This window comes from Drosophila mauritiana, chromosome 3L, assembly GCF_004382145.1.
Source record: "Drosophila mauritiana strain mau12 chromosome 3L, ASM438214v1, whole genome shotgun sequence".
NCBI classification, from domain to species: Eukaryota; Metazoa; Arthropoda; class Insecta; order Diptera; family Drosophilidae; genus Drosophila; species Drosophila mauritiana.
In genome coordinates this window covers 1,242,888-1,270,023 of record NC_046669.1, presented here as the reverse complement: position 1 = coordinate 1,270,023, position 27,136 = coordinate 1,242,888, and the positions used below count along the sequence as shown (strand labels likewise).

Genomic DNA, 27,136 nt, shown 5'->3' with positions numbered 1-27,136 from the left:
AAAAAATTGCCACGTTTCCACTTTGAAAAACCACAAGTGAGTAATAAGAACCCAATTCATATACAAATTGTAATGTATTTATATGTATTTATAAACAATATACATTTAGTTGGAACATTGGTCATATAAAATCCGAATACACAACTCTCAGGCGCTGCAGTAACAAAAATACATAGTTACACTATAAATTACACGAATATAACAAAACAAGGTCGTTTGATTTAAAGCCACTTTTCTGAAGAAAGTCATAGTAAATTCCTATTGCGTTCCAATCTGAAAAGAAATATTTTGTGTGTGAGGTCAGCACGATAATGGGCGTTTTCTCATGAGGAGCTGGAGCCCCGCACTACTTACGATAACTAGATGGCCCTTATCACGAACCACTCCGGGCTCGGCGCCCGTTTGGATGTCGATGACGCCGCCCTTGCCCTTGACCACGTTGTGCTCCAGCCTGGAATCGAATGCAACACTTAGTCAAGAGAAAACCACTGGGATAACTGATGTGCAACTTACGAATTTCTGTCCACAATGGAGACGATGGAAGCAGTTCCCACGGTGTCAATGATATACGTGCTGAACTCGATGATGCGCGGAATGATCAGAATCAAGTCGCCCTTGTCCTTTTTCAGGTCGAGCGGAATGCGGATGACCATCAGGTCGTCGTTGTGGTTCGTCAGCGTGAAGTCAATCTTGTCCAGCGGCAGGCGGTGCTTCTGCTTGTAGGTCTTTCCGTCGAGGACGTAGACAGCCTTGTTGCTCAGCAGGATGAAGCGGTCGCGGGACTTGTAGCCGTGCCGATCGAATTTGGTGCAGAAGGACTGGTACTTAAGCTGCTCGCTGCCGAAGGTGCTGGCCACGAAGTCGTTGACTCGCTGGATGTGCTCCTTGGGGATGCGGTCCTCCTGGAACCAGGTGGGCACACTGCTCGCGTAGTTGTTCTTCTTGCCCTTAAAGACCTTTTCCGCCAGGACCTTCAGCTCGAATTGCCTCTTCTGCTGCGGCGTCAGTTTAAGGCGGTAGATCCTGGCCAAGTGGAGACGGTGCAGGCGGTGAAGGATGCCGGAGGCCTCCTCGCAGTGCCCAGGGGCATGGGGCCAGCTTTTATCCAGCACCTTGGTGGGCAGCTCCTTGGCCAGTCGGAGCAGCCACATCCGCTTAGCGTTGGCAATAAACTCTTCGTTGAAGCCATTCGGGGCATCGTTCCTGGTGATGAAGCCCTTGATAAAGGCACGAATCTTATCGGCGGCCTCCCTGCGCTTCTTGGCCGCCTGCTGGGCCAACTTTCGGCGACAGTAGCTCTGCAGTATGATCACCTGAGCACGCAGTTTCAGGTACTTCCTCCTCTGCATCAATCCCTTCCAGTGGGCCTGGATGATGGCCGCTATCTCATGTTTCTTCTCCTGGTAGGCATCCTCAGTATCGAACAGGGTTCTTGGCCAGCGGATGAATAGTTTCGTCTCGCCCACCCTGTACTTTTCCTCGTCCCAGCCCAAATCTTTCACCAGCTGCTGGACGCCCGCTTTCGGGCCACCGGGACCCTTGTAATTGGGCCAGGTGGACTTGCTCAGGGACTTGTAGCGCTCCAGGAAGAGCTCATACGCTCGTCGGTAGGCGAAACCAGCTCGCCTCACACGCAGATTCTCCATCAGGCCAAGGTACTTGACCTGGTGCAGTACCAACTCATCGTTGAAGACGTTGGCAGTCTGCAGGTCGTTTGGCTTGATGCAGCGAATGTAGCTCGGCTCCTTGCACATCAGAATGTCCATGAGGTTATTAAGGGAGGCCCGGAACTGGGTGATAGCCGTTTCCGGACGCTTCAGGCTCCGCAGCTCTTTCTCCGGGAAGCAGCTCCTCACAATGCCGTTGCCAGCCTTGCTGAGGGTCTCCTTCAGATCCCTGAACAACAGATCGTTGTTCTTGTCCAGGAATCCATTGACACTGTAGGTGACCTCGCCGGCATAGTGAACCAAGCGGAACTCATCGCGCAGCATGATTTTCTTGATGTGGGCGGGCGCCTTTTCGTGGCAAACGTAGTGGTGGTGCTGGGCCAACTTCTGGGTGAGCTTCTCAAGGAAGGTCTTATCCGTGGGCTCTCCTGGTCGCAGGCACTCCTCGTCCAGTATGGAGATGATGCCCTTGTGCTTCTCCTCGATCAGGTTGCAAATCACCTTGTTGTCGAAGTACTCCACAGGTATCCACTCGATGCCCTCCCGGCGGTATTCATCCTGCTCCGACTTCAGGGTAAGCTCAATGAACAGCTGCTGCAGCTTCTCGTTGCAGAAATTGATGCAGAACTGCTCAAAGCTGTTCTTCTGGAAGATCTCGAATCCATAGATGTCCAGAATGCCCATCACATTGTTTCTGGACGCCCGCGTTTCCTTCGCCTGCAGCGAGATGTTGAGGCGCTGAACCAGCCAGGAGAACAGACGATCGTAGACAGCCTTGGCCAAGGCGTCCCTGGCATAGATGGCGAGCTCCTGGTTCAGTGGTGAGGTCACCACATCCCCCCGAGCGTCAATTGTGCGGTGCGTTAGGGCAGCCTCCAGTTCGCTAGCGTTCACACCAAGCAAACGAGCTGCGGTGACCACCAGATCCCTGCTGTTCACCTTGGCATTGCCCTCGACCTCAGTGAAGCCAACGTTTCCTAGATGCAGAATGCTGGCCACGATTCCGAAGATCTCGCGCTGCTCCTCCTTGCTGAAATCGATCACAGTGAGGGCCTGCTGTACCTGCTTGAAGCTGTCCGCATCGTTAATGCTCGTCACGGAGCCATTGAGCTGTGGATTAAAATTCCAAGATCAGAAACCTATTCCCAATACCCTCCAGGCTGCCCACTTACCCCATCCGTCAGGTAGCTATAGGTGTCCAGAGCCCGCTCCAGACGCAGTTCCTGCAGAAGGGCCTCATCGGCACCGGCCAGGAGTTGGTAGAAGATGTGGAAGTTGCGCTCGCCCCCCATTTGAGCCACCACTCGCGACTTTTCCAGCAGATAGTTGAGGATGTTGCCTCCGATCGGAGCTCCTTTGAAATCGAACTGGATGTCCATGTACTTGCCGAACCGCGAGGAGTTGTCATTCCGGTTCGTCTTGGCATTACCGAAGGCCTCCAGCACGGGATTGCTCTTCAGCAGCTTGTCCTTGACACCCTCGACGGTCGTCTGATTGCCGGAGCAGGCGGCAATGAACTGCAGCACCTTCTTGGAGGCCTCCGTCTTGCCGGAACCACTCTCTCCGGAGATGAGCACGCACTGGCCGCGGTTTTCCTCGATCAGTGAACGGAAGGCGTTGTCCGTCACCGCAAAGCTGGACAGGAATGAGCATTATTTGGTGGTTCAATGCAACTGGGTTTTGAGACTCACATGTGTGGGGGCATCTCGTAGAAGTGCTTGTTCCTGTACGCCTTGACATGATCGTCGGTGTAGATGGGCAGCTGTTTGTAGGGATTCACGGAGATCAACACCTGGCCAATGTAGGTCTGTGAAAGGGGGTATTGTTAACAATATTATTGCAAAGGGTTTGATTTCTATGAACCTATTTGCACTCACATAAATCAGGTCTTCTTGGAACCGCTTCTTCAGATTCCCGATGAAGGCTTCTTCGCTCTGGTAGTTCTCGAGGAGCACAAAGTCCTGGACTCCAGCACGATCTCGCTCGTGCAGGCCCGTCTCCATTTTCACCTGGGAATTAAAACTAAAGCAAAGAACAGGGACATGTAAGCATTAAAATGATTCCTTAACTGCAGATCCCCCAGAAATGATTTGGTGCTTCATTGTGATTTTTTCAACTTCCTGAGAAAATCCTCTTCATAGGTCTTATCTCTGACAAACCTAATCGTACTGCCCAGCTGGAAGGGTTGCCATGTTTAACCACCTTGATTAGGACCAACCTCTTGAAAACCAATTCAGAAAAGCCCCATAGAAAGAAAACCCAAAGATAAGATTTTCGGTAAGCTTACAAAGTTCGCTATGTGACAATATTTTTATAACAGTCCTGCGGAAATGAATCAGGAAAATGATAATGACTCGTGAATGTGGTTTATGTTGATCAATTCCAAATGATCTCATCAGACATATCCAATAATATTTTATATGAGTCGCAATGCAAATACCCAATCTGGGGTATTAATAGAACCATAGAAGTAATGGTGGGCAGGTGCAATCCACCTTATCAATGCCATATTTCATGGGGCCAAGGGAAGTGGGCAAGTGGTAAGAGTTTGCTTTATTGAACGGACGACTGCTCCAGTTCTGCTGATACGCGGAGGGTAAATCCATAAAAGAAACGATTATGCAATAGATTTGCGACTATGATTCCTAAGCAACGCTGCTCATATGTGGGATTATCCAAGGACACTTGGACAATGCATTCACTAGGTCAACAATTGCACATCTCAAGATGGCTTCTCTTCAAGTCAAGCTTCCACTACCTGGCCATGTTTGTTCGTTTCTCCTTGTTCCGACTCGACCTAGACTATTCCACAAAACACTACTGCACAACAACACCACTGATAGCTCCAACTGATGAATCTCTGGAGGATGTGTTAGATTCCGCGCATATTCCGCCCTTTGACGGCTCCGTTGGCAAACTAAACCGATCCGCTGGCAGTTGAGGCGTTTTAACCATCAATACTTCTCCTCTCCACATATCAATTGGCCTCGTCGGAATTTGTGTTGTTTTTTTAGTCGGCACATTTATCAACGATAATATACCTATGGCTGCGATGAGGAGGGCAATGCCGCCAATCAGTCCCCGATTAGATAGTGCCTTTCGCGAATAAACTCGGGACCCGATTTAGGAGACCATGACAGAAACGCAGCGCACCAAAGAATTCCGGAGCGGCTATATTCCGGAGTTCCAAGTACCTGAGATCACGATACGTCTTTTTCGCATGCGTCAATCCTAAAGATAAACGTTCCCATCTCCCATCATTCTAAGCAAACCAATGTATTCAGATGATTCACAAGGCAAGTCCTGCTGGTTATCCGAACCAGTTAATTGGTTTTGAGATAACTAATCTTAGCACAGCTTACTCTATGTAGTCCTTAGTATCCATTATTGCGAAGATCAAGGATTGGATTTCAATATACATAGGGAATCCCTTTACTTAGTTCCGACTCCACAACTAGTTAATTTAATAAACTTGCTCTTCCAAAATGTAAATTATAACTTAATGCTTTAAAGGTTTCTAGATGACTGCCTCGCTTTCGGGACATTTGTGAGTGAGTCAGAGCTCGAAACTCAGACTCAGAGAAGTGCTCCAGCTCACATTAGCACTGTGTTATCAGCTATCAGTGCGCTAAATAATAAGTCATTGCCGAATGAAAACATTGTAAGTAAACACACTCGATTGCAATTGCCTCAACTATGTGTGTTTCCATCCACTCTGCCCCACTTGGAAGGGGGTTTGCTGTGGAGAACTGGAACGAATGCCTGACTAATTGCGAAATGTTTGCCGGGAAGACTTCCCAGGAATTCTCGCAGAGACCGGCAGACACGTCCCAGTCGTTGGAGCCGAGCTCGCCGTGATTCGATGTTTGTCACATAATTGTTTAATTGCACGTAGGACAGATGGAAGTGGATAGCGATCATGTCGGAAACCATATAAGAATACATCACCCAATGGGCACAGCCATTTGCAGTCATTTTGCAGTCAGTTTAGCACCTTTAGCACCATCGCCTAAGATTATGCTACGTCTATTTAGGGTATCCACAACTGGGAGGGCAGGTGGGCGCAGATCTCAGACTGTTTGGGATCCAATTGGCACGTATGTACATATGATAAGAGAGGGGGATTCTACATGCCAAAGTTGACTGCGTGGCGGGGCAAGCCTACAGATACTTTCCTGATTAGATAAACTAGCTGGGGGATATTGATAAAAATACAAACATTTCTGAGTAATGAATTGAACCGTAAATATTAATGAGTGCGTAGTAATTATAATTATACTTTGCTGAATATCCCTGTAACAACAAGGTTTCTCCCTGAACCTGACTACTATGAAGTCATTGACTTTCTGTTCCCTGGGGGAGTCGCTTTTGTCGGCTTGATCCACGCGTTCTTTAATCCCCATTCAGCGGGCTAATGGAGTGGGGAACTGGTTTCCCGATCCAGAAATACTCCACCGGGTGATGTAACAGAGAACTCCACTTTTTGTGGTATCAGACGACTCGTAAACATGTCTACGACACACGACCTATAACGGAACCCAAAACCATGAGTCCCACCCGAACGAAAAAGTTCCTAACCCATTAATCGCACACCGAAAGAAAAAGTCGAGCATTAAGAATTGGAATCCAAGAGGCAGAAGCTGATTTTCTTTCGAGCGAGAAGGAAACAAGTTAAGATAAGTTCTAAAGAAGGAAATTTAGCGATAATAAAATAAGTTCAAGGGCACATATGTACATATATCCAAAGAATTTGTTGCCTTTGCTGTGCTCAATGTTTTTTCTTCAGTGGCATATAGCCCATCTTCATCTGCATACAAATGACGTCATATATCAAGTAGCAATATCGCGGGATATTGAACTCATCGAATTCATTTGGGAAAATGCAGGGCTGGCAGAACGATCATGGAAGTGGAATGAGAAGTGGAAAGATCCCACAAAGCCCCTACAGCCATATGATCATATGCAAATTAATGAGCGCAGTTATTAGAACGGTGTTTGATCGATCCGAGATCGAGATCGAGTTTGAGCTGGAGCTGGAGATGGAGATGGACAGAGAAGAAAGAAAAGCATCCCAAATTTGGGCCACTGCATGGGTTATTCTAATGAGGAAACCGGGAACGAGATGTGTGGGATTATCACAGATGCACCGCGTATAAAAGGGCAATGCAGCTGGAGTGGTCAGGTTATTCCGAGAGAGATCATGGATCGAAGAGTGACTGCGATTGGTTTGGGTGAGTATGGGCGCTCGGCTGTCTAGAAAGAGTGACACATCCTTTTCAGTTATCCTGCAGCTGCTGGGCAGCGGCCTCTGTTTCCAGGAGAAGGCTCCGCTGCAGACGAGTCTGGTCACCGGGCAGGCCAGGACTGATAAGCAGCAACAGGTGCTGGACGATCCGCTGGGAAGTGGACGCGGGATTGACGAGCACCTGCTGAAGACCATTGGTAAGGGCGGCATCAAGCTGGTGATGGCCTCGGGAGCCCCGACGACCACCCCGAAACCGTCAGTACAACACCATTACTATTATCCACCAGAGGATCAGCAGCACCCACGGCAGTATGGCTATCCACCGCACTGGTCGCCAGGACCGCCTGCTTATCCGCCGCCACCGCAGCGTCCTTGGGGGCCACCACCTCCGCCCGGACCACCGCCGCCAGGACCTCCTCCTCCTCCGGGGCCCTACTACAATCCCTACTACAATGGCTACAACTACTACGGCGGATATGGCGGCTATGGATATGGGGGCTTTGGCTCTCCCGGCTTTGGCTCTCCCGGCTTTGGAGGCTATCCTGGCTATCCCTACTATCCCTTCTATCGCTCCTCGACGGCTGGCGAGGTCGATAACCAACTCCCCGGTGCCGATGGACTCACTTCCGCCGCCATTCCTGGCGTTTTCCAGGGCAGGGCCGTGCTGTCCCACCAGAACTTCCTCGACGGCAGGAACAACGCCAACGTTGTGCCGCTTTATCACCTACTCCAAATGGCCAGGGCCTGAAGCACTGTAATCCAATCCTTGATAAAACTGAATAAATTGTGTACCATGTATGTTCTGAGTAACCGCGTGATGCATCGAAGTTCTTACTACTTATCATCGCATGAGTTCTTGTTTATAGCTCTATTCAATATCTAATCAATTCTGACTGGATAAATGTCCAAAGAAATCGTCCAATTGAAAGCCGAAAATTGTAGAAACAGAATTGCAGAAAGGAGAAAGGGAGAAGGTGTTGCTTTTAATCCACTCGAGATCGAGAATAGCTTTGCCAGATCATCCAACTGAATGGATCGTTAGATTATAAAGAAGCCAGTAAAGGCCGCTGACCGAGAGGAACGATGATCGAATTCGTTCAAACGACCGTCATCGTCATTTCTCGCACCCGCAAAGACTGGAAATTCAAATTCAAGCTGGGCAAACTTATCGAGCCGGTTGCAAATACATATGTATGTATGTATGTATATAAGAGAATCTGGACGCGCGGCTGCTGAGTCACCCGCTTTTGGGGACGAGGCTTCTGGGCCCGAGGAGATCTCGAGGAGATCACGCCGGCATTGTGACGCATGCCAAGTGCCTGGGTCTCGGTCTCGGATAACCATTAAGTATTAAACAATCACTGGGGCCCGCTGTTTTCTTAGCTCACTGCGAGCCATAAAAAGCGTCAACAGCTGAGGCCGATCTTGAACGCGATTTACTGCCAATTGCAAAAAAGAAAAATCTGCTGAAAGAGCTGCCAAAAAGCGTTTCGTTTCGTTATGTTTCGTTTTTGCCTTTCCTACTGTTTTGGCCGCTTCAAAACAGACTTTTTGCTCGTACTCACGTTGAATAAGAGTTTGGAGTTTTGGCTCGGGGCTTCCACGAAAAGCCCTTACTTGGCACTTTACCGAACCTGAGCAAATCCGAGGTGCGATGTAATGGTGATCCCAACACGAGCTAACTCAAGCTCACTCCTCCGTCGAAAGAAATGGAATGGAGTGGAACTGCTGGCTCCGTGTTCTTGGTTCCTCGCCAGTGGAACTTTATGACTAGTGGGGATTTTTGCTATACTTGTACTGTGGCGTACAATCGATTGAGTGGGGCATATTGCCACATGGCCAATTACCGCTTTATGAGGGTGGATCAACAATATCTCAGCGGGATACAGATACAGAAACAGATAATATTTTTAATTTAAAAGGTGCAAATGAACTCCTTTCAGAGATCTTATACATATTCCGTTCACTAGGTAAGCCCAGGTAATTCTGTGCTCTTCCAAGTGACACATCTGCCCATTCATAAAGGAGGGCATACCAATTGTCGACCAGACCTCCACATCGTTCTTGGAAAAGCGATGTGCTTCGATGGACGTTTACGACAATCCCTTGTGGTCTTTTGTCGATTCAACTTAATTTTCGTATCTTATCTTATTAGAAGTTAATTAATGTCATAATGCAGCTGGCTAAGAAGAGGGAAAAGCACCCTGTACGTACATATGTAGAGCGTCCACGATCAATATCATATCAGTAAAACTGGTTGAACCCAGCGAGAAGATAACGCCAGCGATTCCGATAAGAGAAAGTTCAAGTTTGTCATCAGGCCGCGATTTCGACATATTTTCATGTGGGTGTGGGTCGTCGTGTCCCCTAGACACCAGGTAATGCTATATTCCGAATATTCCGTGGACTCCGTAGAGTCAAATGAGCACATGACAAGGCTGGGCGATAATAAATATCGCAATTACCCGAACCAAAAGGCGTGCAATTTTATTTCCTCCTCCGGTTCTTCGTTTGTTCTTTTGGCCTCTGGGTTTGTTTGCCAAAGTTGGCATTACATCATTACCAAAATTCGGGTTTTCGTGATCCGCTTGGTTTTCCAACTCGTTTCTTTTGGGTGCCAAGTGTGAGGCAATGACATTGGGGGCAATGCTTTGTGCACTCGAAAAAAGGTGTTCTACAATCGCCTCTAGTCTACTCACAATCCCATTAAGTACTTCAAAAGTGAGCAGACCCCAGGTATTTTGAGACTACAGGTAGGTATTTGACAATATGATTATATTGTTGTGAGCTTGTATTTGAACAGCTGCCAGATTTGGCGAATCATTTGGTTTCGTTTTCGATCCATTGCAGTTGGTTATTTTTAAGCGGCTTATTGCCGCTGTTTTCAAAACTGGGTCAAATTAATGGAGGGCCGTCGCAGTGTGGAAACGAAATTGAAATTTGATACAATTTCAATTGGTCAGCGAGTAGGCAAGCGGAGCAAGGGGACATCCCCGCCAGCTATATCCACCGCGGAGTGCCGATTACTCATGTCTCCCCCATAGCCACACTCATACGCCTTGTTGACCCTCTTTGTGTGCCCTGCCTGTTTGTTCCTGCTATAAAACCTGGGCAAACAAGCTCATCCCCGGGGAGCGAGGGACACAGACAGGTGAACCCCTCCCAGCCAGTTTACATATATCCTCGTGGACGATGTGGAATGAAGACCCAGGAAGCGAACGGAGGAGCGAGCGAGGCGGCGAAATTGAGGTGCCGGTGCCTAAACGCTCGCTTTATTAGAGGAGCATCACCATAAACCAGATCTCTTCGATTGCGGTGGCTGCTGCACTGGGAGAAGCATCTTCCCATAGCACGACTTACAATTAAGCGAAATATTTGTTATTTCAAAGAACCGATCATGATAAAGCACCCATGATTTTCATTGAAAGTTCTTAGGAAAGTAGGAAACTGAGTAAACCATTTGCATTGAAATAATCCTCAAGGAATCGTTTCTCGCAGTGCATTCCTGCTTTTGTTGCTCTTTTGTGCCGCTGTGGCTTTTGTTGCGTTTGGTGTCCAAGTTCAAATCGTGCAAAGGAAAGAAAGCAGCGGAAGACGCTGCACAGATCACGACCACGGGCAAACCGGCAGAACCGCTTTTTTCGTATTTTTTCTTTGCAAACTTTTTTTGAGTTATACACTCATGTGCGCGGCATGGTATCGCTGGATTTTGTGGCCCGGACATTTGCTAGCTGTCAGGATATGCAAAAGATGCGATGGTAATTGATTTTGTAGGCCAGCTCGCCTCGTTCGCGGCGTATGAAGCGGATTAAGAAGTTTGAGCGTGACGAGTTGGACAAGCGACCAGGATGGCACACATGTAATTGCAAACGGGGGGCCTAAGTACCCATAATTTCACAAACTGTCGCCCGAAGTCGTTACTTTTTTTTGTGCTCTACCTGTTTGAATTTCTTTTCCGATGCGGGTACCGTTAGCTTGACCCGGTAAAGGTGACGTTTGGACAACGTTTGTTGTAAGCGAATTGGTGTTGGTGTATAATTTGAAGAAGCGGGGCTAGGACGGAATATATGCGCGCAGTATTCGAAATCGGTCGCTTAATGTCAAGCACCGCACGCCCAGCGCATGCAAATGAGCGTCCGAAAAAGTTCTCGGCGGCGAATAAAGAAATTAACAAGCGAATTCCGCACGCGGCCGCGCACCTTGCCAAAGTTGAAGTTGAACTGACTTCGACGACTTCGATTTGCCGCCACATTTCGGACTCAGCTGTGCGCCGACGGTGCTGCCAACGCGGCTCGATTCCGGACAGAAGCGGAGTTATCGTTATCGGATTTAAAGCTTAACCGTTACTGCGATCAATGAAAATAACAATATATAAGCATATTATACAACTCTTTATTGGTAAAAGTTACACGGAAATTTAGACATTTGTTGTTGTCCTCAGACTGATGCACCAACCTTATTTAACTCCTTGAATTCCTTTCTCTCCATAACAATGCTATATTAATAACTAGTCTAGAGTTTAAAGCTATAACACGACATTGTACTTGCTGATTTGATCGCTGATAAATGTGTGTTCCACGTTGGGGTTGTCTTTGAAAGCAGCCATTCTTCATTCTTCAATCCAAAATGCGCGAAAGCCGAAGCTTTCGGAAAATACCTGTAGCTTGAGGTCGATGTGAAAAATGGGTCCGGATCAAACCGATCAGACCAGACTGAAGCCCTGCGTCTGCTGGATGGCCTGCAGTAGCTTGTACTTGAGGCGCTCCTTGGTCTTGTAGCGCGGCAGGTCCAGCAGATTGAAGCAGGTGTGCGCCACGGGCAGGAATCGTTCGTCCGGGGTGGCTTGAATGGTGAACTAAGTCGGTAAGGATACGGTTAAAGGTTCCCTCGCAATATAGGTATCATCTAAGAACTCACTTTAAGGGCCTTCATGCCCTGGATGGGAATGCGATCGCTGCCAGTTAAAAAGAGGAGAAAATTCTTTTTTTCCGCCTCGGACATATCATGAATAACCTCCCAGAACCATTTGATCTGCGGCAGATACAAGGTTAATGTCCAGGAAGCCAATCCTTAGTTTACAACTCACTGTATCATCGCCCGAAGTGTACCCTTCCCGGTACTCGCAGCTGTCTTGCAGCGCCTGCCAGTCGTAGTCCTCATTTCCCACCACCACGGCCATCAGCTCCTCCGGCTGGAATATGTGAATCACGCGGCCAGAGCACACCTTCATAAAGCCCTTGTGAAACGCTTTGTAGTGCAGCTCGACGGACTTGTTGAATACGAAGTCAACATAGAGATCCACAAACTCCTGCCTGAAGTGGGATAATAGTTATTACGGGTGTCTCGACAGACAGGTCAATACACTCACTTGTTTTCCAGTGTTACGGCTATCTGATTGCCGTTGGGCTTAAGGCACTTCGTCTCCGCCTCCCCGAATACATCCCGCGATATTTCAAAGGTAAGATCAAAGACTTCCTTAAAATCCTCGCCCTGGTAGTCGAGCAGCGATTGCATGGAGTTGGCCTCCGGAGGGGAGAGCTGGCGGAGATCACTGAGATCCACTGGCTTGCCCAGCAGCTTTTTGTAGAGAGCCAGTGGAAATGGCAAGTTGATGATGGTGAAGTTATAGATGGCCAGGCCGCAGAGAACGCCAATTAGGAAGTACATGTTTTCCGTTTCGAAGGTAAGATCTGCAAACCAGAGGAAACGCGACTGCTCGTACTCCTTGAACATACCGTACTTGGGATCGAGCAGATCCTTGAGCAGCAACATGAAGAACTCTTTGCGCACGCCACCCGCGTCCTCCGCCTCCTCGCCATGGAACTTGATTCTCAGCGGCTTCTTAAGATCACTCTGCGAGTATTGCTGCAACTCTCGAAGGGAATCCTGCACCAGATTCTCGCGCGTCACGTTGAGCACAATGAACTGCGGGATGGGCATCCCGTAGTTCAAGAAGTTAAATGCATGCTGGATAAAAAAGTAGTTATCAACTCATAAATCATTTCTGGGCGTCTTTAACCCACCATGGTAGCCGCATTTGCCATGGCGGAGTGCATCTGCAGCGCCTGATCCGCTTGGAGTAACGCTGTTTTAGCAGACTGGTCGAAAATGAATGAATAGTTGCAAATATTGAATTCTCCGGCAGTGCCGGCCATGATCCATTTAATGTACTCATGCTGCACGTCTGCATAATCCGAAAGATCAGGCCAGTAAAAGATTTGATAGTTTAGGCGATCATCGCGCTCGTTGTTAATTTGGCAGAGCGTTTTCATCAGCGTAAGAATCACCTCGAGGTCAGTGTTATATGGCAGCAGCTAGATTATGAATAGAGAATTAATTGACACTGGTGTGGCCCTATATTGAAATCTAAATACCTGTTGACGCCTTTCGGCTCTGGGACTAGCGGCAGACAAGCCCATTTTGAAACTTATAATATGGACGACAACATGCAAGAAGTTCTGGACAAGATGCTCGAAGTATTCAGTCGGTGTTTGGGCCAGCCACTTGCTCAGCACTTTCCGTGGATTCTCTGCTAGCTTAAATATGGCATTGGCAAACGGAACCTGCAGTGACTTGTAGTGCTTGGAGTTCACGAACTCGTGGTAAAGTGGTAGTAGAAGATATAATCGCATGCTCTCCACATCCGCCGGTGAGCAAACCAGCGAGCCAACTAGCTCCTTGGTTATATTGTCCCAGATCTAAAACAATGAAATGATTAGAACAGATACCAATGATGCTTGTAATGGCGAACACTTACCACCTGCCTAATGCTTTCATTTTCCACAACGCGCAGATTGTCGAATGCCAGTTGAGCTGCTTTAAGATCCAGTCCATGGTTGCGAACCGAGCATCCAAAGTGTCTATCGTGATCCAGCAGAAAGGAACCATTCCAACACGCCTGGCTTTTAAATATCAGTTCAATAGAGCTCAGGAGATCCATGTCGCTTTGACAGCCTTGCTTGCTCTGAGCACATTGTCTGGTGACTTCTGCGGTTAGGGTTAGGATCTGCGATTTGGGGCTGCAAATGAGGTACAATCAGTATGTTTTTACGAAAGTAACACGCTTCTATAGTTACTTGTAGATTCTAAAATCCTCGGGCGGCACCTTGTCTATAAACAAAGTTGTGGTCACAATTGACTGATCGCCACCTGAGAAAATCTGTCGGATGACCAACGACACCTGTGAATCATTGGATTGTAACTGGGCTGATCCGCTGGGCGACACCCAAGGACCGATGACCACCTGCGGCAGCATCAAGTTCTTGGTACTCCTCGTGCCCAGCTGCCCAGAGCTACCCAAGCCGAAGGCATAAACCTTGCCGCGCGATGGAACAAGCGCCAGAGTGTGCCGATTGCCACAGGCTACCTGAGTGATGGTGCTGCCCATTAGCTCCATTACCATTCGCGGTAACATCTCATTCGAGCTGAAGCCATGACCCAACTGCCCATAGGCGCCAGCTCCACAAGTGAACACCCCTCCCTCGTTGGTCAGAAAAACGGAGAACTCATCGCCGCAGGCCACAAATCGCACGCCCAGGGTGCGCAGTGTTTTCAGCTGTGTTGGATACGCGCGGTTCGTTTCGTCATTCAGTCCCAGTTGTCCGCAGTTGTTCCTGCCCCATCCAAACACCGCACCGGACTTGGAGATGAGGAACGAGTGATTGCCTCCGCAAGCAATGGCGGCCAGCGGAATTCCCAGCAGAGTGGTTAGTCGGAGGGGATAGTTGCAATGTGTCAAATCATTGGGGGAGTTCACGCCCAGTTGGCCGTAGATGTTGGAACCCCATGAATACAATTCGCCACCTAGAAACGTCAAGGATGATGTTAGTCGGAAGGTATCGTTGTTTGCCTTGGATTCTACATGTATATATAGAAAATTTAGATAAGAATTCTTTAGTAATGCCCTAAACTTGGGAAATACAATCATCTTATCATGTTTCCGGTAGGTCAATTTCGTCAATCTGATTTCGTTTAAGATTTATGTATCTAGTCGATGGAATCACTAAGTTCCATTCCATACTTACAACTTGTCAGTGCCAAGCTGTGATTGTTGCCGCAGGCGATCTGCACCACCGTCTTGGAGACCAATTGCCGCACAACCTTGGGCAGCTGCACGATCTCCTTTTCGGTGGCATGTCCCAGCTGGCCGCAGTCGTTGTCGCCCCAGCTTAAGACCTGGCCCCAATCGGAGAGCGCCAATGAGTGGCGGCTGCCACAGGAGATCTGGATGATCACGTAATCCTGCAGTTCGGGGATAAGCTCTGCAAAAAGTCGGCCGGAAGATGATTGCGGGATTTAGACTCGGTTCACAGCAGTAGCTCGCGTAGTTGGTGAGTTTGGAGATGAGGTGGAGTTAGTGGAGAGTGGACAGACAAGACGATAAATGAAGATTACATACGAAATGGCGACATACGTGGCCTTTTGGTGGGCAGATCGTGTCCCAGTTGAGAGTAGTCATTGCTCCCGCAAGCGTAGACTTTTCCAGTGGCGGTCAGAAAGAGGGTGTGCCGGTGTCCACATGCGACCTGCTGTACAACGGTGTCCGGTGTCCAGGGTATCTGCCTGGGTGTGAGGATCTGTGGGGAAATCAAAGGCATACAAAAGTAATATAAGTGGGCCTGTACCCGAAAGTCTTCTATCTACCTGCTCATCCTCGATTCCGCCAAGTCCCAATTGACCATGCGAAGTGCTTCCCCAGCAATAGAGCCCTTTGCCAGATGCCATTGCTCTGGATCCGCCCACCAGCTCCTTTGCGTGTTCTGGGTATAGTAATTTACTTGTTGGTGCTACGAGAATTTTCGAGAATGTCCCCGATTGTTAGCTACATTCTTTTGTGTCCACTTGCTTCCGATTCCAATTGCTCGGTTCATGCCTCGTCAAGCTTTCGATGGGTGTGTCTTTTGAATCTGAGCCTAATTCTGAATCCTGTTATCTACAACGCTCTTTAACTAAAATTTAGGCCTTCATTATTGTTCTAGAAAAAAAAAATATAAAAACTCAAAAACCAGCAACAAAAAACCAACAAATAATGGTGGCGATGCCAACTGGTTGGCATAGGGCCACTTTGCCCACGTTGGCAGCTCTGGAAATGAACTTAAGCTAGGGCTGCATCGCTTGCGGATTTTTAAAATCCGCTTCTAAATACCTTAAGATCGTAGAATTCTCTAGAGCTTATGCTGAACACGAAGATCGAAAAGTTTTCTCAACTAAGTAACTTCACTTTGCGAAATCCGTTTCCGAAAAATAATACAATTTGCGATTTCACATATATGTTTTAATTAATAAAAGTTAGTTAACATAAGATGCGATAAAAATGTATACTTAAGTAACTAATTTTAGGAAGTACTTTCAAGTATTTGAAGATGATAGGTAAAAGTTAATACGAAATTTAGAAAAGCTTTTAGTAATTAATGGGTTAAGAATTGGTATTTAGTGCCATAGTATTTGTTTTTAAAGTTAATGAATTTTGGTTTACTTGTTTTATCAAAACTATCTACACTGTTTCTCTGTCTGAGCAATCGTTATCAGGGTAAGTATCCGCCAATATGGAACATCTGATTTTGGCATAGTTTGCCGCCCTGGTTTCTATATCAGCCGTTTTTAAGCCGCTGAACCTCTGACCTTTGTCCATTCTTCCTGTAAGCAATTGGTCGAATCACATAGCTGTGTTTATCAGAGCTACCAACCCTGGATAAACCGCGCCAATCCCAAAGATTCGAAACTCGTGAAAGGCTGCAGCCGAGGTGGTTGGACAAAGGAAAACCGGTTGCCACGGGGATTGGACAACTCATCGCGTGTGAAAAGAGTGGGATCAGCACAGGTGCCGATTGATTTTCAACGCAGTTTGCCACGCCAGCGGAAAATATGCAGGAGGCCTACGTCAACATCAACTCCATTCCCACCCACATATTCACATGGGGCAGGTGGATTGAGGAGACCATATCCGAGAAGGAGATCGTCATCTGCATAACCGGCAATCCCGGTTTGCCAGGTTTTTACACAGAGTTCGCGGGCACTTTGCAGAAGGAGCTGGGCGATCTTCCAGTTTGGGTGATAGGTGAGTGCGCTGGAGTTTCCACATTGAGTCGGTAATAGCACACTTGATATTCCCTCCAGGGCACGCTGGTCATGATGATCCGCCAGAGGCCAGTATTCGGGAGGTTCCTCAGCTCAGCGGCAACGAGGAGCTCTTCAATTTGGACGGACAAATCCGTCATAAAATCGCCTTCATCGAGAAGTACGTTCCAAGTGATGTCAAGATCCACTTGATTGGGCACTCCATCGGAGCGTGGATGATCCTGCAGCTGCTGGAAAACGAGCGGATACGGAGCCGCATCCAAAAGTGCTATCTGCTCTTCCCCACCGTCGAGCGGATGATGGAGTCGCCCAATGGATGGGTGTTCACCAAGGTGGCCATGCCCCTGTACTCCGTGTTTGGCTACATCTTCTTCAGTTTCTTCAACTTTCTGCCCGTGTGGTTGCGCCTGATGCTGATACAGATCTACTTCTTGATCTTCTCCATTCCACGACAGTTTCTGGGCACCGCCCTAAAGTACTCCAAGCCATCGGTAGCGGAGAAGGTGGTCTTCCTGGCCGACGACGAGATGGCCAGGGTTCGCGGCATTCAAAGAGAGATTGTAGAGCAGAACCTGGACCTCCTCAAGTTTTACTACGGCACCACTGACGGATGGGTACCGATCTCCTACTACGACCAGCTCAAAAAAGACTACCCCAAGGTGGACGCCCAGCTGGACACCAAGAAGATCGCCCACGCCTTCGTCCTGCGCCACTCGCAGCCTATGGCGGTAATCGTAAGAGACATGATCCAGCAGCATAGACGGGGTTGAAGTCGATTGTTGACCTGGCCCAGACAATCAGCCCTGTCCACTACCTAATCCACCCATGCAAACAGACTTGGGAATCCGGATTAGGCTTGAACAGCAAACCAATAGCAATTACTCCACTGCCTTTGTGTGGCAATTAGTTCGTTTTTATTAGTATCTTTTTGCAGCTCTCGAAGGAAACTCTAAATATAGTCAAAAGTGATTTAACACGCTTGAGTGGTGCGTTATTTTTCCGGAGACCCTGATCTGCTGCGGGATTGGGACTTGGATCGGCTGCCAGAACGAGAGCGGGATCTTGAACCCGACGCCGAGCGGGATCTCGAGCGGGAGCCGGACTTTGAGCGCGATCTCGAACGGGATCCCGACTTGGAGCGGGACCTCGATCGAGATCCGGACTTGGAGCGAGATCTTGAACGGGAACTCGACTTGGAGCGAGCACGGGACCCAGATCTATCCGATTCCCCGCCAGATTCGATGCGATTCTTGGCGCGCTTCCGCTTAGTTGCTTCATCACTGTCACTCCCAGATCCAGATCCACTTCTGCTCCTGCTGCGCTTGCGGCCAGCCTCGCGATCACTGCCGCTCCTAGATGCACTGCCACTCCGGCTACCACTGCGATTTCGACTCCTGCTTCTGCTCTTGCTGCGCTTACCGTCAGACTCGGATTCGCTGGTGGAGATCGTCTCCTTGGAGAGCACCTTGAGGCGCTGCTTGGCGGAAAGTTTTTCCTTGGACTCTTTAACCGGCTTCGGCTTCTTGCCCTTCTTCTTTCCCGACTTGCCACTGGCACCTGGCTCTTCCTCGCTGTCGCTCTCGTACTTCTCCGTTTTGCGCTTGCGACCGCCGCCCTTTTTGCGTTCCCCCTTGCCCTTCTTCTTCGAGGGACGTTCTCCCTCACGACGAGCTCCATCGTTTTCGCTTTCGGTACCGGAGATGTAGTCATCCTTACGACCTCGCCCACCACCCTTCTTGCGTTCCTTTTCAGGTGGAGCGTCCGCAATGATGAGCATGTTCTTGGTCTTCTCCACGTACTCCTGCCGCTTGGCTAGCAACTGGTCCCTGGAAGTCTTTGCCTCCTCCTCCCGCCGCTTGCGCTGCTCCGCCACCTTAATTTTGAAGGCCTCGCGCTCCTCTTCCTGTTTCCGGCGCAACGAGCGCTCCTCTTCGTCAATGCGACGTGCACGGCCCACATGGTACTGGGCCTGAGAGAGAAGATCCTGGCAGGTGCTTGCCTCAATGCCAGCCACCTCAATGTTGAAGCGATTCTTATCCCCGTGCACAGACAGATATTGGAAGTATCTATGAGAGATATTGTGAGTGAGAGTGATATTGGGAGTGAGATTTCAAATCTTAGTTCACGAAACAAAACATATTCATAGAAATAGTTGTTGGCAATGACCAAGGAAATCATCAGGTAATCTAATCCAATCTTCGGTTTAGCAGTTCATGATGATTGCTTTGCATTAAGATCTAATCTGATAAGCTAAAATGCCATTAATGTTAACTCATTTCTGCTGTAATTCTGAATATCAATAATCAAATTCACGTTATCACTTGCTTGGTACTCTAAAAACCACTTGAAGATATTTGATGGGCGCAGTTTAAGAGAGCAAGGTTACCTTAAGAGATTTTTGTTACCACTTACTTTTGAGCCAGCTCCAGTTCGTGGACAGCCTGCAGCACAATTTCCAAAGTAGATTTCTCATCCTTGAGTATGGCCATGGCCAAACGTGAGAGGACCACGGCTATGTTGAAGAGTAGAACTGTGTCCTGGGGAGCAACCCGACGGGCCTTAAGTAGCACTGCCTTGGCATCGACCAGCTTGTTGGCTCGAAGATATGCTCTTGCCAGATATTGCATCACCTCGACGTTGTTGTGTTTGTAGAACTTCTTCATGCAGTTCTCATACATCTGAATGGCGCTGATGTACTGCTTCTGCTCCACATAAACGTGCGCAATATTCAGCCACACGTCGCAGAAGTCGGCGGTGGCTTCGCGCACCTGGGCGAAGATATCGCGCGCCTCGATCACGCATCCTTTATGTGCCAGCACGGCACCTATTCCATTGGTGGCCCAAATATTTCGGGGATCATTGCGAAGAACCTGGAAAGCGAATGCGTTTCGTTACAAATTGAGCTATAACTGGTCCATTTTAATCTGTCCCACCTGTTTGAATATGGCCAAAGCCTTCTCCTGGTGCTTCCTCTCCTTCTCCTTATCCCTACTCGGCTGATGCAGTGTTTGCAACGAAAAGTTTCCCAGAGCAATCAGTGAGTAGGCGTCCGTGGAAGTAGACGGATTCTTGAGGATCGTTTCGAAGTTCTTCTGTCCCAAAGCGAACTGCATCTTGGCCAAATGGAGATTTCCCAGCAGTGATCTCGCATCTGGATTGTCGTTGTTGATGTTCAGCGCGTCCTTGAAGAAATCGGAAGCCACGAAAATGAGACCCTTGTCCCTTGCCATGCAACCCAGCCGTAAGTAGCAGTCGATGTAGTTGGGATGCTCCTTGAGGATCTCCTTGTACAGTTTGTCGGCCACATCGTAGCTACTCATTGCCTCGTTAAGACGGGCCAGATTGTACTTCATGGTGACCTGAATGGACTCGTAATATTTAACATCCTTGTCCATCTCAGAGGTTGCATGCTTCAGGGCCGACTCCAAGGTGCGCTTTGCCATCTTCAGGTTGCCCAGGCGGTAGTGCAGTGAAGCCACGTTGTTTTGAATCTCAGCGGGTATCTCGTACTTGGCTTTGTCCCGAAGAATACTAGAGGCTGTGCCGTAAGCACTGAGCGAGGCCTGCAGGTCGTTCTGTTCCAGGATCTGAGCCAGTTCTATCCAGGCTTCAATGTCCTCGGGAAATTGTTCGGTGACCTTCTTGAGGTGAGTCTTGGCCATGTCACGCTTGGTTTGCGAATTGGAGTGTGCGTACAGGGATCCCAGAATCTTCATGGTCTCGTAGTTGCCTGGCTGAATTTTCAGTACTTTCTCGAAACACTGAGCGGCCTGGAAGTGTTCACAACGTTGGTAATAAGAAGGTTCAATAAAAGGTTTTCCAACTCACATTTTCTGTATCTCCTCGATATATATACATCTGGCCTAGTCCGTAATGGGGCAGCACGAAGTTAGCTGGCGCAATCTGAGTGGATTGGTAATAGTACTGAAAGGCCTGATCGTAGTCGCTCTGGGCATGGAAACTCCTGGCCAGCTGGTAACAGCTCTCGGCTCGCATCGCCTCGTTCTCAGTGTTGTGGAAGGCGTGCAGCGCCAGGTGGTGGACTTTCTGATAGTCCTTCTTGAAGAAGAAGTGATTGGCCAGGTGATTGAGCACCATGGGATTGGCATTGTCGATGGTGTACGCCTTGGAGAGCATCTGGACACCCAGTTTGTTGGACTCGGGCTCAAGTTGGTTCAGCTTGAGAACGGCCAGGCCAATCAAAGCGCCCACACACTGCTGATCCAGCTGGAGCGCTCGTTCAAAGGCTAGCTTGGCCTTCTCGGGATTGCCCATCTTCAGGAAGCAATGGGCCATGCCGATTCTCACGTTCGCAGGACAGTTTGGATTTGTACGCAAGGCCTTCTTGTAGAAGGCCATCGCTCCGCGGTAATCCTTGCGATTGAACGCGATGCAGGCCTTTCCCAGCAGGGAGGGAATATTCGAGGGGGACTGGTTAAGCACAAAGTTGAACTGGGCATCCGCCTGGTCCATCTTGTCGCCCTCCAGCAGACAGAAGTAGGCCCTGCCCAGCAGATGGCTCTGGTCGTACATGATAATCTTATCGGCACTGGTGTACAGGTTGGTGGCCTTCATGAAGAGCTCTCGTTTCTTGTCCTTGGACTTCTCCCGATACGCCTCCTGGACATAGTGGGCAGCGAGCATGTCCAGGGCGCGCATGAGGTCCTTGTCTGAGTCGCGGTACTCCTTGGTGGCATCATCGCTGCGCGACTCCTCCAGCAGCGTGACAAAGTCCTCCGTCTTCTTTTGCTTGTAGTAGGCAAGCTGGAAAGACGTTGCCATGTGGAACATGCTAAATTCATTGTACTCAGTCTTTCAACTTACCGCCACATTGACCCAAACGTGGAGGGGTGCCCGCTCCTGCTTGAGAATGCTCAACACCTCTGGACAGTCGGGCAGTTGATCCGGGTCCACCTCGATCACCTAAGTTGAGAAAATAAAAGTATTAATCACTTTAAACTGGAATCTTTCGGATCAACTCTCACCTCATCGGTGTCCTGCAAAGGGATCTCTATGCAGTTGGACATGGTTTCGGAGGCCTTGAGCCCACAAACTTAGCGGTGAAAAACGGGTTACTGACCCGAAAACTTATAAAAATGTGCAGAAATCGGAGAACTGTGCAAAAAAACTATATTTTTTCCATTCCGGTACGCTTGCTAGGGATGGCACAAGAGTCGATTGCGCCAACGATAGCTAAGCGCTATCGACTTTCGATAGCGATTGTTTGTCATTGGCAGAGATGGCAATTTAGCCATTAAATGTACGGAAATACCCCAGTGTTAACTAAAAAATATCATATTATATATAGGATCATAAATGATTTAAGACAGCAACACAATGCACTCCACTTACTCTTGCTTTTACCTAGGTAAATCTAGCTATTATTGGCAATGAAGTAACTCAGTACTGCTCAATTTCAAAAGGTTGGCAGCTCTGGCAGTTGTAGACATACATTTATAGATGAAAAATGATTTTGTGAGGACTACCTAAATGATAGTGAATTTCGGCTTAATTTTAAATTTAGATCACGCTTCGGACAAGTGAGATGTGTTAGTTGATAAGATAAGATGCTGGCGCTGGGCAGAGCAGCCGCCGTGTGCGCCTTTTCCGCCTCTGCCCTCTCCCTTCGACTGGCCACCTCGACGAAAACGAAAACAAAAACAAACGTACACAAACAGGCCCAAACAGATGTTCGTCTCCTGTTACGCAATCTCGATAAATTGGCGCAAAATTCAATGACGTTGGTCAGAACACCGCCGGCAGCAGTTGGAAGAGCAACACGTGAAGCGGCGGGTCAGCAGCAAACAGTTAGGCGCTTCCACAACTCTGCAGCGGGAAACTCGAGGTATTCGGCCAGCACCATCATGACATCCTACCACAAGGAGCTGCTCCTGAAGGACTATGGAATAGTGGGCTTCGACCTGGACGGCACCCTTCTGCGCTACAATCTCCACGAGATGTCCGCGCTGATCTATCAGGTGCTCAAGCAGTTCCTCGTAGAGCAAAAGGGCTACGACAGGGATCTACTCCTTCAATCGCTCAACTTGGACTTTCTGCAGAAGGGCCTGTTCCTGGACGGGCCGCGTGGCAATGTGCTGAAGCTGAGCAGCGAGGCCCAGATCCTGCGAGCCACCCACGGCACCCGTCTACTAAGCGACACAGAAATTCAAGCCATCTACGGACGAGATCGAAGGTGGGAAATCACCACTGCCTTCTACAGGGACCCTCTTTCCACCTGGAATGGCGACGCCTCGACGCAAATGCGCTCGCTTTTGGATTATTTTGATATGCCCAGTGCCTTGGTCTTTGCCCAGGCGGTGGATCTGGTCGATAGGGGTAAGAAGCCATCGGCAGGAGAGGAGTATCAGGTCTGGCAGGATGTGCAGGCTGGCCTCATGAACATCTACAGTCGGGAGAACTTCGCCAACGACCAGAGTCTCTATTTTAAGAGCATGCGAGCGGAACCGGAACGATTTGTGCTCCGAACAGATCCCAGCGTGATGAACTGGCTTGGGGAACTGCGAAAATCCGGCAAGAAGCTATTTTTGCTCACCGGCTCCAACGTGGACTTCGCCAATTTGACGGCCACGCAGGCGCTGGGCAAGGACTGGCGCAAATACTTCGATTTCGTGGTGACCTACGCCAAGAAACCGGGTTTCTTTACCATGCAGCGTCCGTTCATGCAGGTGGATGTGGAAAAACTGGCAGAACTGCCGCAAGAGGCAGAGGACATAAAGGCGGGCGAGGTCTACTCGCAAGGCAACTGGCACCAGCTGCACGCTGCCATGGCTGGAATGCTCCAGAAGAAGCCCTCTGAAGTCAAGGCACTATACTTCGGTGATAACATAATCCAGGATGTTTACACGCCGGTCAAACACCGCGACTTCGATGCCGTGGCCATAGCCGAGGAGCTGCTCCTTGAGGATGGTAAATATCCGTACGCTGCCGAGTTGGACTCCCAGCTGTGGGGCCCATACTTTGCCCTGGAATGCACACCCACTCTGTGGTCCAGCTTCATCAGCAGCTATGCCCAGTTGTGCGTGCCCTCGGTGGAGCAAGTGGCGCAGACTGCGCCAGATAAGCGAATCGTTTGCCACAATCCGTATGGCTTCAGTCCGCGGCTGCCCAAGGAGCTGGAGACTGTGCAGCTGAAGAGCTGCTGGCGTGGATAGGCGCCGTGCTATCATCTTCCTTGAGACAATAACCGACCTGCGATTCCGAGGCGCGGTAAATGCGATAAGGCTTCTATCAGTAGAAGCCTCTCTAAATTCTTACGTACAAACCATTGTATTTGATAATAGCAATAAAAACGCGAGATTCTGAATTATTCAATTTAGCGTCCACAGTGTACTCCATAGCATTAAGGTTTTCCACACTAGACGTACAACTATTTTAGTTCCCTCTAACAAATGCATGTCATGTCAGTAATAGCTAGTTCTTTTGTAATATGTGTACTGTATTATATTTTGAGCTTTCCACTTTTCGCAATGCGAGATTCGTGGTCTTATTCCAAAGGCCACAACTATGCCCGATAAATATTGGCACAATAAACAACTAACTTTCACGATAATAAATTACGAAGAGTGTTTAAAAATCGCCAGTAGTGGGCGATTTGGGACGGGACCTTCATGACCGCAATGTTTGTGCTGAAGATCTATGTTAACCTTTACTGGCCATGGAAAATTACTAGGAAAGCTCGGAGTCTACATATGAAACGATACATGTGAGAATGAGCGGAAAAGGTGTCTTGTTCGCAAGCAAAGCTATTTAACTTAAGCATTAGCTCAATTTAGTATATAAGTTTACCTTTGGATAGTAACTAGTTCTGACAGCCCACATATTTTATAATGATGCATTGCCCTTACTTTTATGCCTTACTTTAAAAATAGCAAGGAATCCTCCAAGAGACTGTTCTCTTCGACTTGCAGCTAATAGCTAATTGAAGTCACGATGTACAAAGATTTGCTTGTGTAGAAACAGAAACAAAAGCAATTAAATCGGTTGTGCATCATCATAACAAATGCTGTTTTATAAATAATTTTCAGATGACGCAACTGGAGAAATGTATACAATTCCCCTTTTCAACAGCTAAATCATTCCAATAAACATGCTGCAATGAAAGTATTTTCAAGTGAATTTTAATTGAATAGACTTTTGCGACTTGGGGGTTGTGTCTTTAAGTACGTGCGAATACTACGCGAATAGAGAAATAAACTTTACACTTAAGTGGGAAACAGGAAAAGGCAATAAATAGCTTGAATGACAATGAATTGAGACTAGTTGAGGCGCTCCACGGCCAGGGCGATTCCCATGCCGCCACCGATGCAGAGCGATGCGATTCCCCTACTTCCACCGGTGCGCTCCAGCGCATAGAGCAAAGTGACCAAGACTCGGGCACCTGAAGCTCCAATCGGGTGGCCCAGGGCAATGGCACCGCCATTGACATTTACTTTCTGAGCATCCAGCTGCAGGTCCTGCAGGACAGCCAGTGATTGGGCGGCGAATGCTTCGTTCAGCTCGTAAAGATCCACTTCCTCGCGCTTCCAGTTGAGCTTTTTAAGCTGAAAAATGCGAATACTTAGAAGCATGTATAGAAGTGGAATTTCCGTGAATTTCCTACCAATGCTTCCACAGCAGTGACTGGTCCCAGTCCCATCACCTTTGGCTCAATGCCACTCTGAGTCCAGCCCACAATCCTAGCAAGCGGCTTAAGGCCCTTCCTGGCCACCTCCTCGCCGGACATCAGCAGTACTGCAGCAGCGGAGTCGTTGACGCCTGAGGCATTGCCAGCGGTTATGGAGCCGCCCTAAATGAGCAAGAGAAAGTGGGTTAACTCTCGCTATTCTTGTATTTATATTAGACCCACCTCTTTGAAGGCTGCCCTGAGCTTCTGTATACCCTCGACGGTGCTGCCCGCCTTGATGTACTCATCCTTGCTGAATGTGGTCGTTCCCTTGCGATCCTTGATCTCCACAGGCACAATCTCCTTGTCAAAGTAACCCTTTTTTTGGGCCTCCTCAGCCCGATTTTGCGACAGCACGGCATAGGCATCCTGTGCCTCACGACTGATGTGATACTTATCGGCCAGATTCTCGGCGGTGATGCCCATGTGTATGTTCTCCATGGCATCGGTCAGGCCGTCGTGGATCATCGAGTCCACCATAGTGCCCGGACCCATTTTGACGCCCTGCCGCAGATGCATGACGTGTGGAGCCAGGGACATGCTCTCCTGACCTCCCGCCACAACAATCTGTGCGTCTCCCGAGCGGATGGCCTGGTAACCCAGCGCTACGGTTCTGAAAATGGTAAATCAATCGTAAATGTACGAAATTCTACGGGAAACTCTGACAAACACACTTTAAACCTGAACCACAGAGCATGTTGATGCCGTAGGCTGGCACCTGAATGGGCAGACCCGCCTTGAGTGAAGCCTGACGTGCGGGGTTCTGACCCTGACCGGCGCTTAGAGCCTAACAAAGATATTTACATAACAAATAGATCGGTAAGATAGGAGGAGAAACAGTTATGATATGGGCGGTCCCACCTGGCCCAAGATGACTTCGTTGACCTCCTGGCCCTCCACATTCGCCCGCCGGAGCACCTCCTGGATTACCACGCTGCCCAGGTCGGAGGCCTTTAGTTTAGAAAGCGTTCCATTGAAGCTACCTGTTGAATTTTCAGATTGGACAAACAGGAAGAGAAAGTTTCCAATTAGAATGTGGTTATCGTGTATGGTGCATCCGATTTATCTTGGTTTTACCAATGGGCGTGCGGGCGGCGGATACGATGAACACGTCAGACATTCTGGATCTGCAAGGAACAGGTGTTATTGACTTGGCTATTGAGCAGCAAATAAATTCTAATTTTCGAAATTGTGTTATTTGCTGCCACGAGTGTGACCAGGTGCAGTCAGAGCCCAGAGGCCGCACTTCTGGGGCCAACCCCCTTAAAACAGCTTGTTCTCACTTAAAATTACAAACATAAACAGAAAGACAATTGAGTCATATATTTTGTAGTTAGGATTTAATTAAAAGTAAATGCCAAATATAACAGCTTTATGTATGTTTTAAGGACGAAGCCTTGAAATAGTTTAAAAATCCTAGGGTGACCATTTCACTACAGTTTTAATTCGTTTTAGTATTTTACA

The 27,136-nt window shown here is 48.5% G+C and overlaps 7 protein-coding genes across 13 annotated transcripts; 3 read left to right on the top strand and 4 right to left on the bottom strand.

Annotated features, from left to right (window-relative positions):
* Positions 1 to 55: 55 nt before the first annotated feature.
* On the bottom strand, positions 56 to 11,129 carry LOC117139654 (unconventional myosin IC). Of its 4 annotated transcripts, none has more exons than XM_033302118.1 (7): positions 10,851 to 11,129; positions 3,545 to 3,689; positions 3,359 to 3,474; positions 2,840 to 3,302; positions 514 to 2,777; positions 355 to 451; positions 56 to 273 (listed from the first exon to the last, which is right to left on the bottom strand). In XM_033302118.1, exons 2-7 carry the CDS (start codon positions 3,668 to 3,670, stop codon positions 259 to 261), a joined length of 3,081 nt encoding a protein of 1,026 aa, XP_033158009.1. In that variant the 5' UTR covers positions 3,671 to 3,689; positions 10,851 to 11,129; the 3' UTR covers positions 56 to 258. The 4 variants fall into 4 exon arrangements, with proteins under 4 accessions (XP_033158009.1, XP_033158010.1, XP_033158006.1 ...); XM_033302119.1 differs by lacking the exon at positions 10,851 to 11,129 and adding an exon at positions 8,478 to 8,567; XM_033302115.1 differs by lacking the exon at positions 10,851 to 11,129 and adding an exon at positions 5,030 to 5,112.
* On the top strand, positions 6,853 to 7,746 carry LOC117139662 (annexin A7). 2 transcript variants are annotated; one of them, XM_033302126.1, is made up of 3 exons: positions 6,866 to 6,898; positions 6,948 to 7,109; positions 7,200 to 7,746. In XM_033302126.1, exons 1-3 carry the CDS (start codon positions 6,868 to 6,870, stop codon positions 7,658 to 7,660), a joined length of 654 nt encoding a protein of 217 aa, XP_033158017.1. In that variant the 5' UTR covers positions 6,866 to 6,867; the 3' UTR covers positions 7,661 to 7,746. The 2 variants fall into 2 exon arrangements, with proteins under 2 accessions (XP_033158018.1, XP_033158017.1); XM_033302127.1 differs by having other exon boundaries at positions 6,853 to 6,898; positions 6,948 to 7,746.
* Positions 11,130 to 11,282: 153 nt separating the features above from the next.
* Positions 11,283 to 15,943, bottom strand: LOC117140189 (probable E3 ubiquitin-protein ligase HERC4). 3 transcript variants are annotated; one of them, XM_033302966.1, is made up of 12 exons: positions 15,738 to 15,943; positions 15,556 to 15,671; positions 15,311 to 15,488; positions 14,937 to 15,173; positions 13,989 to 14,715; positions 13,670 to 13,931; positions 13,287 to 13,610; positions 12,936 to 13,226; positions 12,281 to 12,879; positions 11,999 to 12,224; positions 11,830 to 11,943; positions 11,283 to 11,767 (listed from the first exon to the last, which is right to left on the bottom strand). In XM_033302966.1, the coding sequence occupies exons 2-12, from the start codon at positions 15,634 to 15,636 to the stop codon at positions 11,615 to 11,617; spliced, it is 3,192 nt and encodes a 1,063-aa protein (XP_033158857.1). In that variant the 5' UTR covers positions 15,637 to 15,671; positions 15,738 to 15,943; the 3' UTR covers positions 11,283 to 11,614. The 3 variants fall into 3 exon arrangements, with proteins under 3 accessions (XP_033158857.1, XP_033158856.1, XP_033158858.1); XM_033302965.1 differs by having other exon boundaries at positions 15,556 to 15,943; XM_033302967.1 differs by having other exon boundaries at positions 15,326 to 15,488; positions 15,556 to 15,942.
* Positions 15,944 to 16,483: 540 nt separating this feature from the next.
* LOC117141931 (lipid droplet-associated hydrolase) lies at positions 16,484 to 17,963 on the top strand. The gene is made up of 2 exons (XM_033305669.1): positions 16,484 to 16,969; positions 17,029 to 17,963. The coding sequence occupies exons 1-2, from the start codon at positions 16,777 to 16,779 to the stop codon at positions 17,757 to 17,759; spliced, it is 924 nt and encodes a 307-aa protein (XP_033161560.1). The 5' UTR covers positions 16,484 to 16,776; the 3' UTR covers positions 17,760 to 17,963.
* Positions 17,868 to 22,170, bottom strand: LOC117141929 (RNA polymerase-associated protein CTR9 homolog). The gene is made up of 6 exons (XM_033305667.1): positions 21,975 to 22,170; positions 21,814 to 21,912; positions 20,818 to 21,753; positions 19,923 to 20,759; positions 19,402 to 19,859; positions 17,868 to 19,055 (listed from the first exon to the last, which is right to left on the bottom strand). Exons 1-6 carry the CDS (start codon positions 22,014 to 22,016, stop codon positions 17,981 to 17,983), a joined length of 3,447 nt encoding a protein of 1,148 aa, XP_033161558.1. The 5' UTR covers positions 22,017 to 22,170; the 3' UTR covers positions 17,868 to 17,980.
* Positions 22,171 to 22,423: 253 nt separating this feature from the next.
* Positions 22,424 to 24,566, top strand: LOC117141930 (5'-nucleotidase domain-containing protein 1). The gene has a single exon (XM_033305668.1). The coding sequence runs from the start codon at positions 22,557 to 22,559 to the stop codon at positions 24,159 to 24,161; it is 1,605 nt and encodes a 534-aa protein (XP_033161559.1). The 5' UTR covers positions 22,424 to 22,556; the 3' UTR covers positions 24,162 to 24,566.
* Positions 24,567 to 25,111: 545 nt separating this feature from the next.
* LOC117141932 (acetyl-CoA acetyltransferase) lies at positions 25,112 to 26,902 on the bottom strand. The gene is made up of 6 exons (XM_033305670.1): positions 26,750 to 26,902; positions 26,534 to 26,655; positions 26,347 to 26,459; positions 25,856 to 26,285; positions 25,610 to 25,795; positions 25,112 to 25,550 (listed from the first exon to the last, which is right to left on the bottom strand). Exons 1-6 carry the CDS (start codon positions 26,790 to 26,792, stop codon positions 25,266 to 25,268), a joined length of 1,179 nt encoding a protein of 392 aa, XP_033161561.1. The 5' UTR covers positions 26,793 to 26,902; the 3' UTR covers positions 25,112 to 25,265.
* Positions 26,903 to 27,136: the final 234 nt, after the last annotated feature.

What these genes read in the sequence shown, in the direction of transcription:
- LOC117139654 (XM_033302115.1), bottom strand. Translation starts at nt 5,088, where the DNA reads ATGTATATTGAAATCCAATCCTTGATCTTCGCAATAATGGATACTAAG. An exon ending in GATACTAAGGACTACATAGA is followed by an intron (nt 3,690 to 5,029) that starts GTAAGCTGTGCT and finishes TCTTTGCTTTAG; the next exon opens with TTTTAATTCCCAGGTGAAAA. An exon ending in TCCAAGAAGACCTGATTTAT is followed by an intron (nt 3,475 to 3,544) that starts GTGAGTGCAAAT and finishes CCCCTTTCACAG; the next exon opens with ACCTACATTGGCCAGGTGTT.
- LOC117139662 (XM_033302127.1), top strand. Translation starts at nt 6,868, where the DNA reads ATGGATCGAAGAGTGACTGCGATTGGTTTGG. An exon ending in AGTGACTGCGATTGGTTTGG is followed by an intron (nt 6,899 to 6,947) that starts GTGAGTATGGGC and finishes CATCCTTTTCAG; the next exon opens with TTATCCTGCAGCTGCTGGGC.
- LOC117140189 (XM_033302965.1), bottom strand. Translation starts at nt 15,636, where the DNA reads ATGGCATCTGGCAAAGGGCTCTATTGCTGGGGAAGCACTTCGCATGGT. An exon ending in TGGCAAATGCGGCTACCATG is followed by an intron (nt 12,880 to 12,935) that starts GTGGGTTAAAGA and finishes TTTTTTATCCAG; the next exon opens with CATGCATTTAACTTCTTGAA. An exon ending in ACACTTCGGGCGATGATACA is followed by an intron (nt 11,944 to 11,998) that starts GTGAGTTGTAAA and finishes TATCTGCCGCAG; the next exon opens with ATCAAATGGTTCTGGGAGGT.
- LOC117141931 (XM_033305669.1), top strand. Translation starts at nt 16,777, where the DNA reads ATGCAGGAGGCCTACGTCAACATCAACTCCATTCCCACCCACATATTC. An exon ending in TCTTCCAGTTTGGGTGATAG is followed by an intron (nt 16,970 to 17,028) that starts GTGAGTGCGCTG and finishes TATTCCCTCCAG; the next exon opens with GGCACGCTGGTCATGATGAT.
- LOC117141929 (XM_033305667.1), bottom strand. Translation starts at nt 22,016, where the DNA reads ATGTCCAACTGCATAGAGATCCCTTTGCAGGACACCGATGAG. An exon ending in ACGTTTGGGTCAATGTGGCG is followed by an intron (nt 21,754 to 21,813) that starts GTAAGTTGAAAG and finishes ACGTCTTTCCAG; the next exon opens with CTTGCCTACTACAAGCAAAA. An exon ending in GAACTGGAGCTGGCTCAAAA is followed by an intron (nt 19,056 to 19,401) that starts GTAAGTGGTAAC and finishes TATCTCTCATAG; the next exon opens with ATACTTCCAATATCTGTCTG.
- LOC117141930 (XM_033305668.1), top strand. Translation starts at nt 22,557, where the DNA reads ATGCTGGCGCTGGGCAGAGCAGCCGCCGTGTGCGCCTTTTCCGCCTCT.
- LOC117141932 (XM_033305670.1), bottom strand. Translation starts at nt 26,792, where the DNA reads ATGTCTGACGTGTTCATCGTATCCGCCGCCCGCACGCCCATTG. An exon ending in CTCTGTGGTTCAGGTTTAAA is followed by an intron (nt 26,286 to 26,346) that starts GTGTGTTTGTCA and finishes TACCATTTTCAG; the next exon opens with AACCGTAGCGCTGGGTTACC. An exon ending in TCAGGGCAGCCTTCAAAGAG is followed by an intron (nt 25,796 to 25,855) that starts GTGGGTCTAATA and finishes TTGCTCATTTAG; the next exon opens with GGCGGCTCCATAACCGCTGG.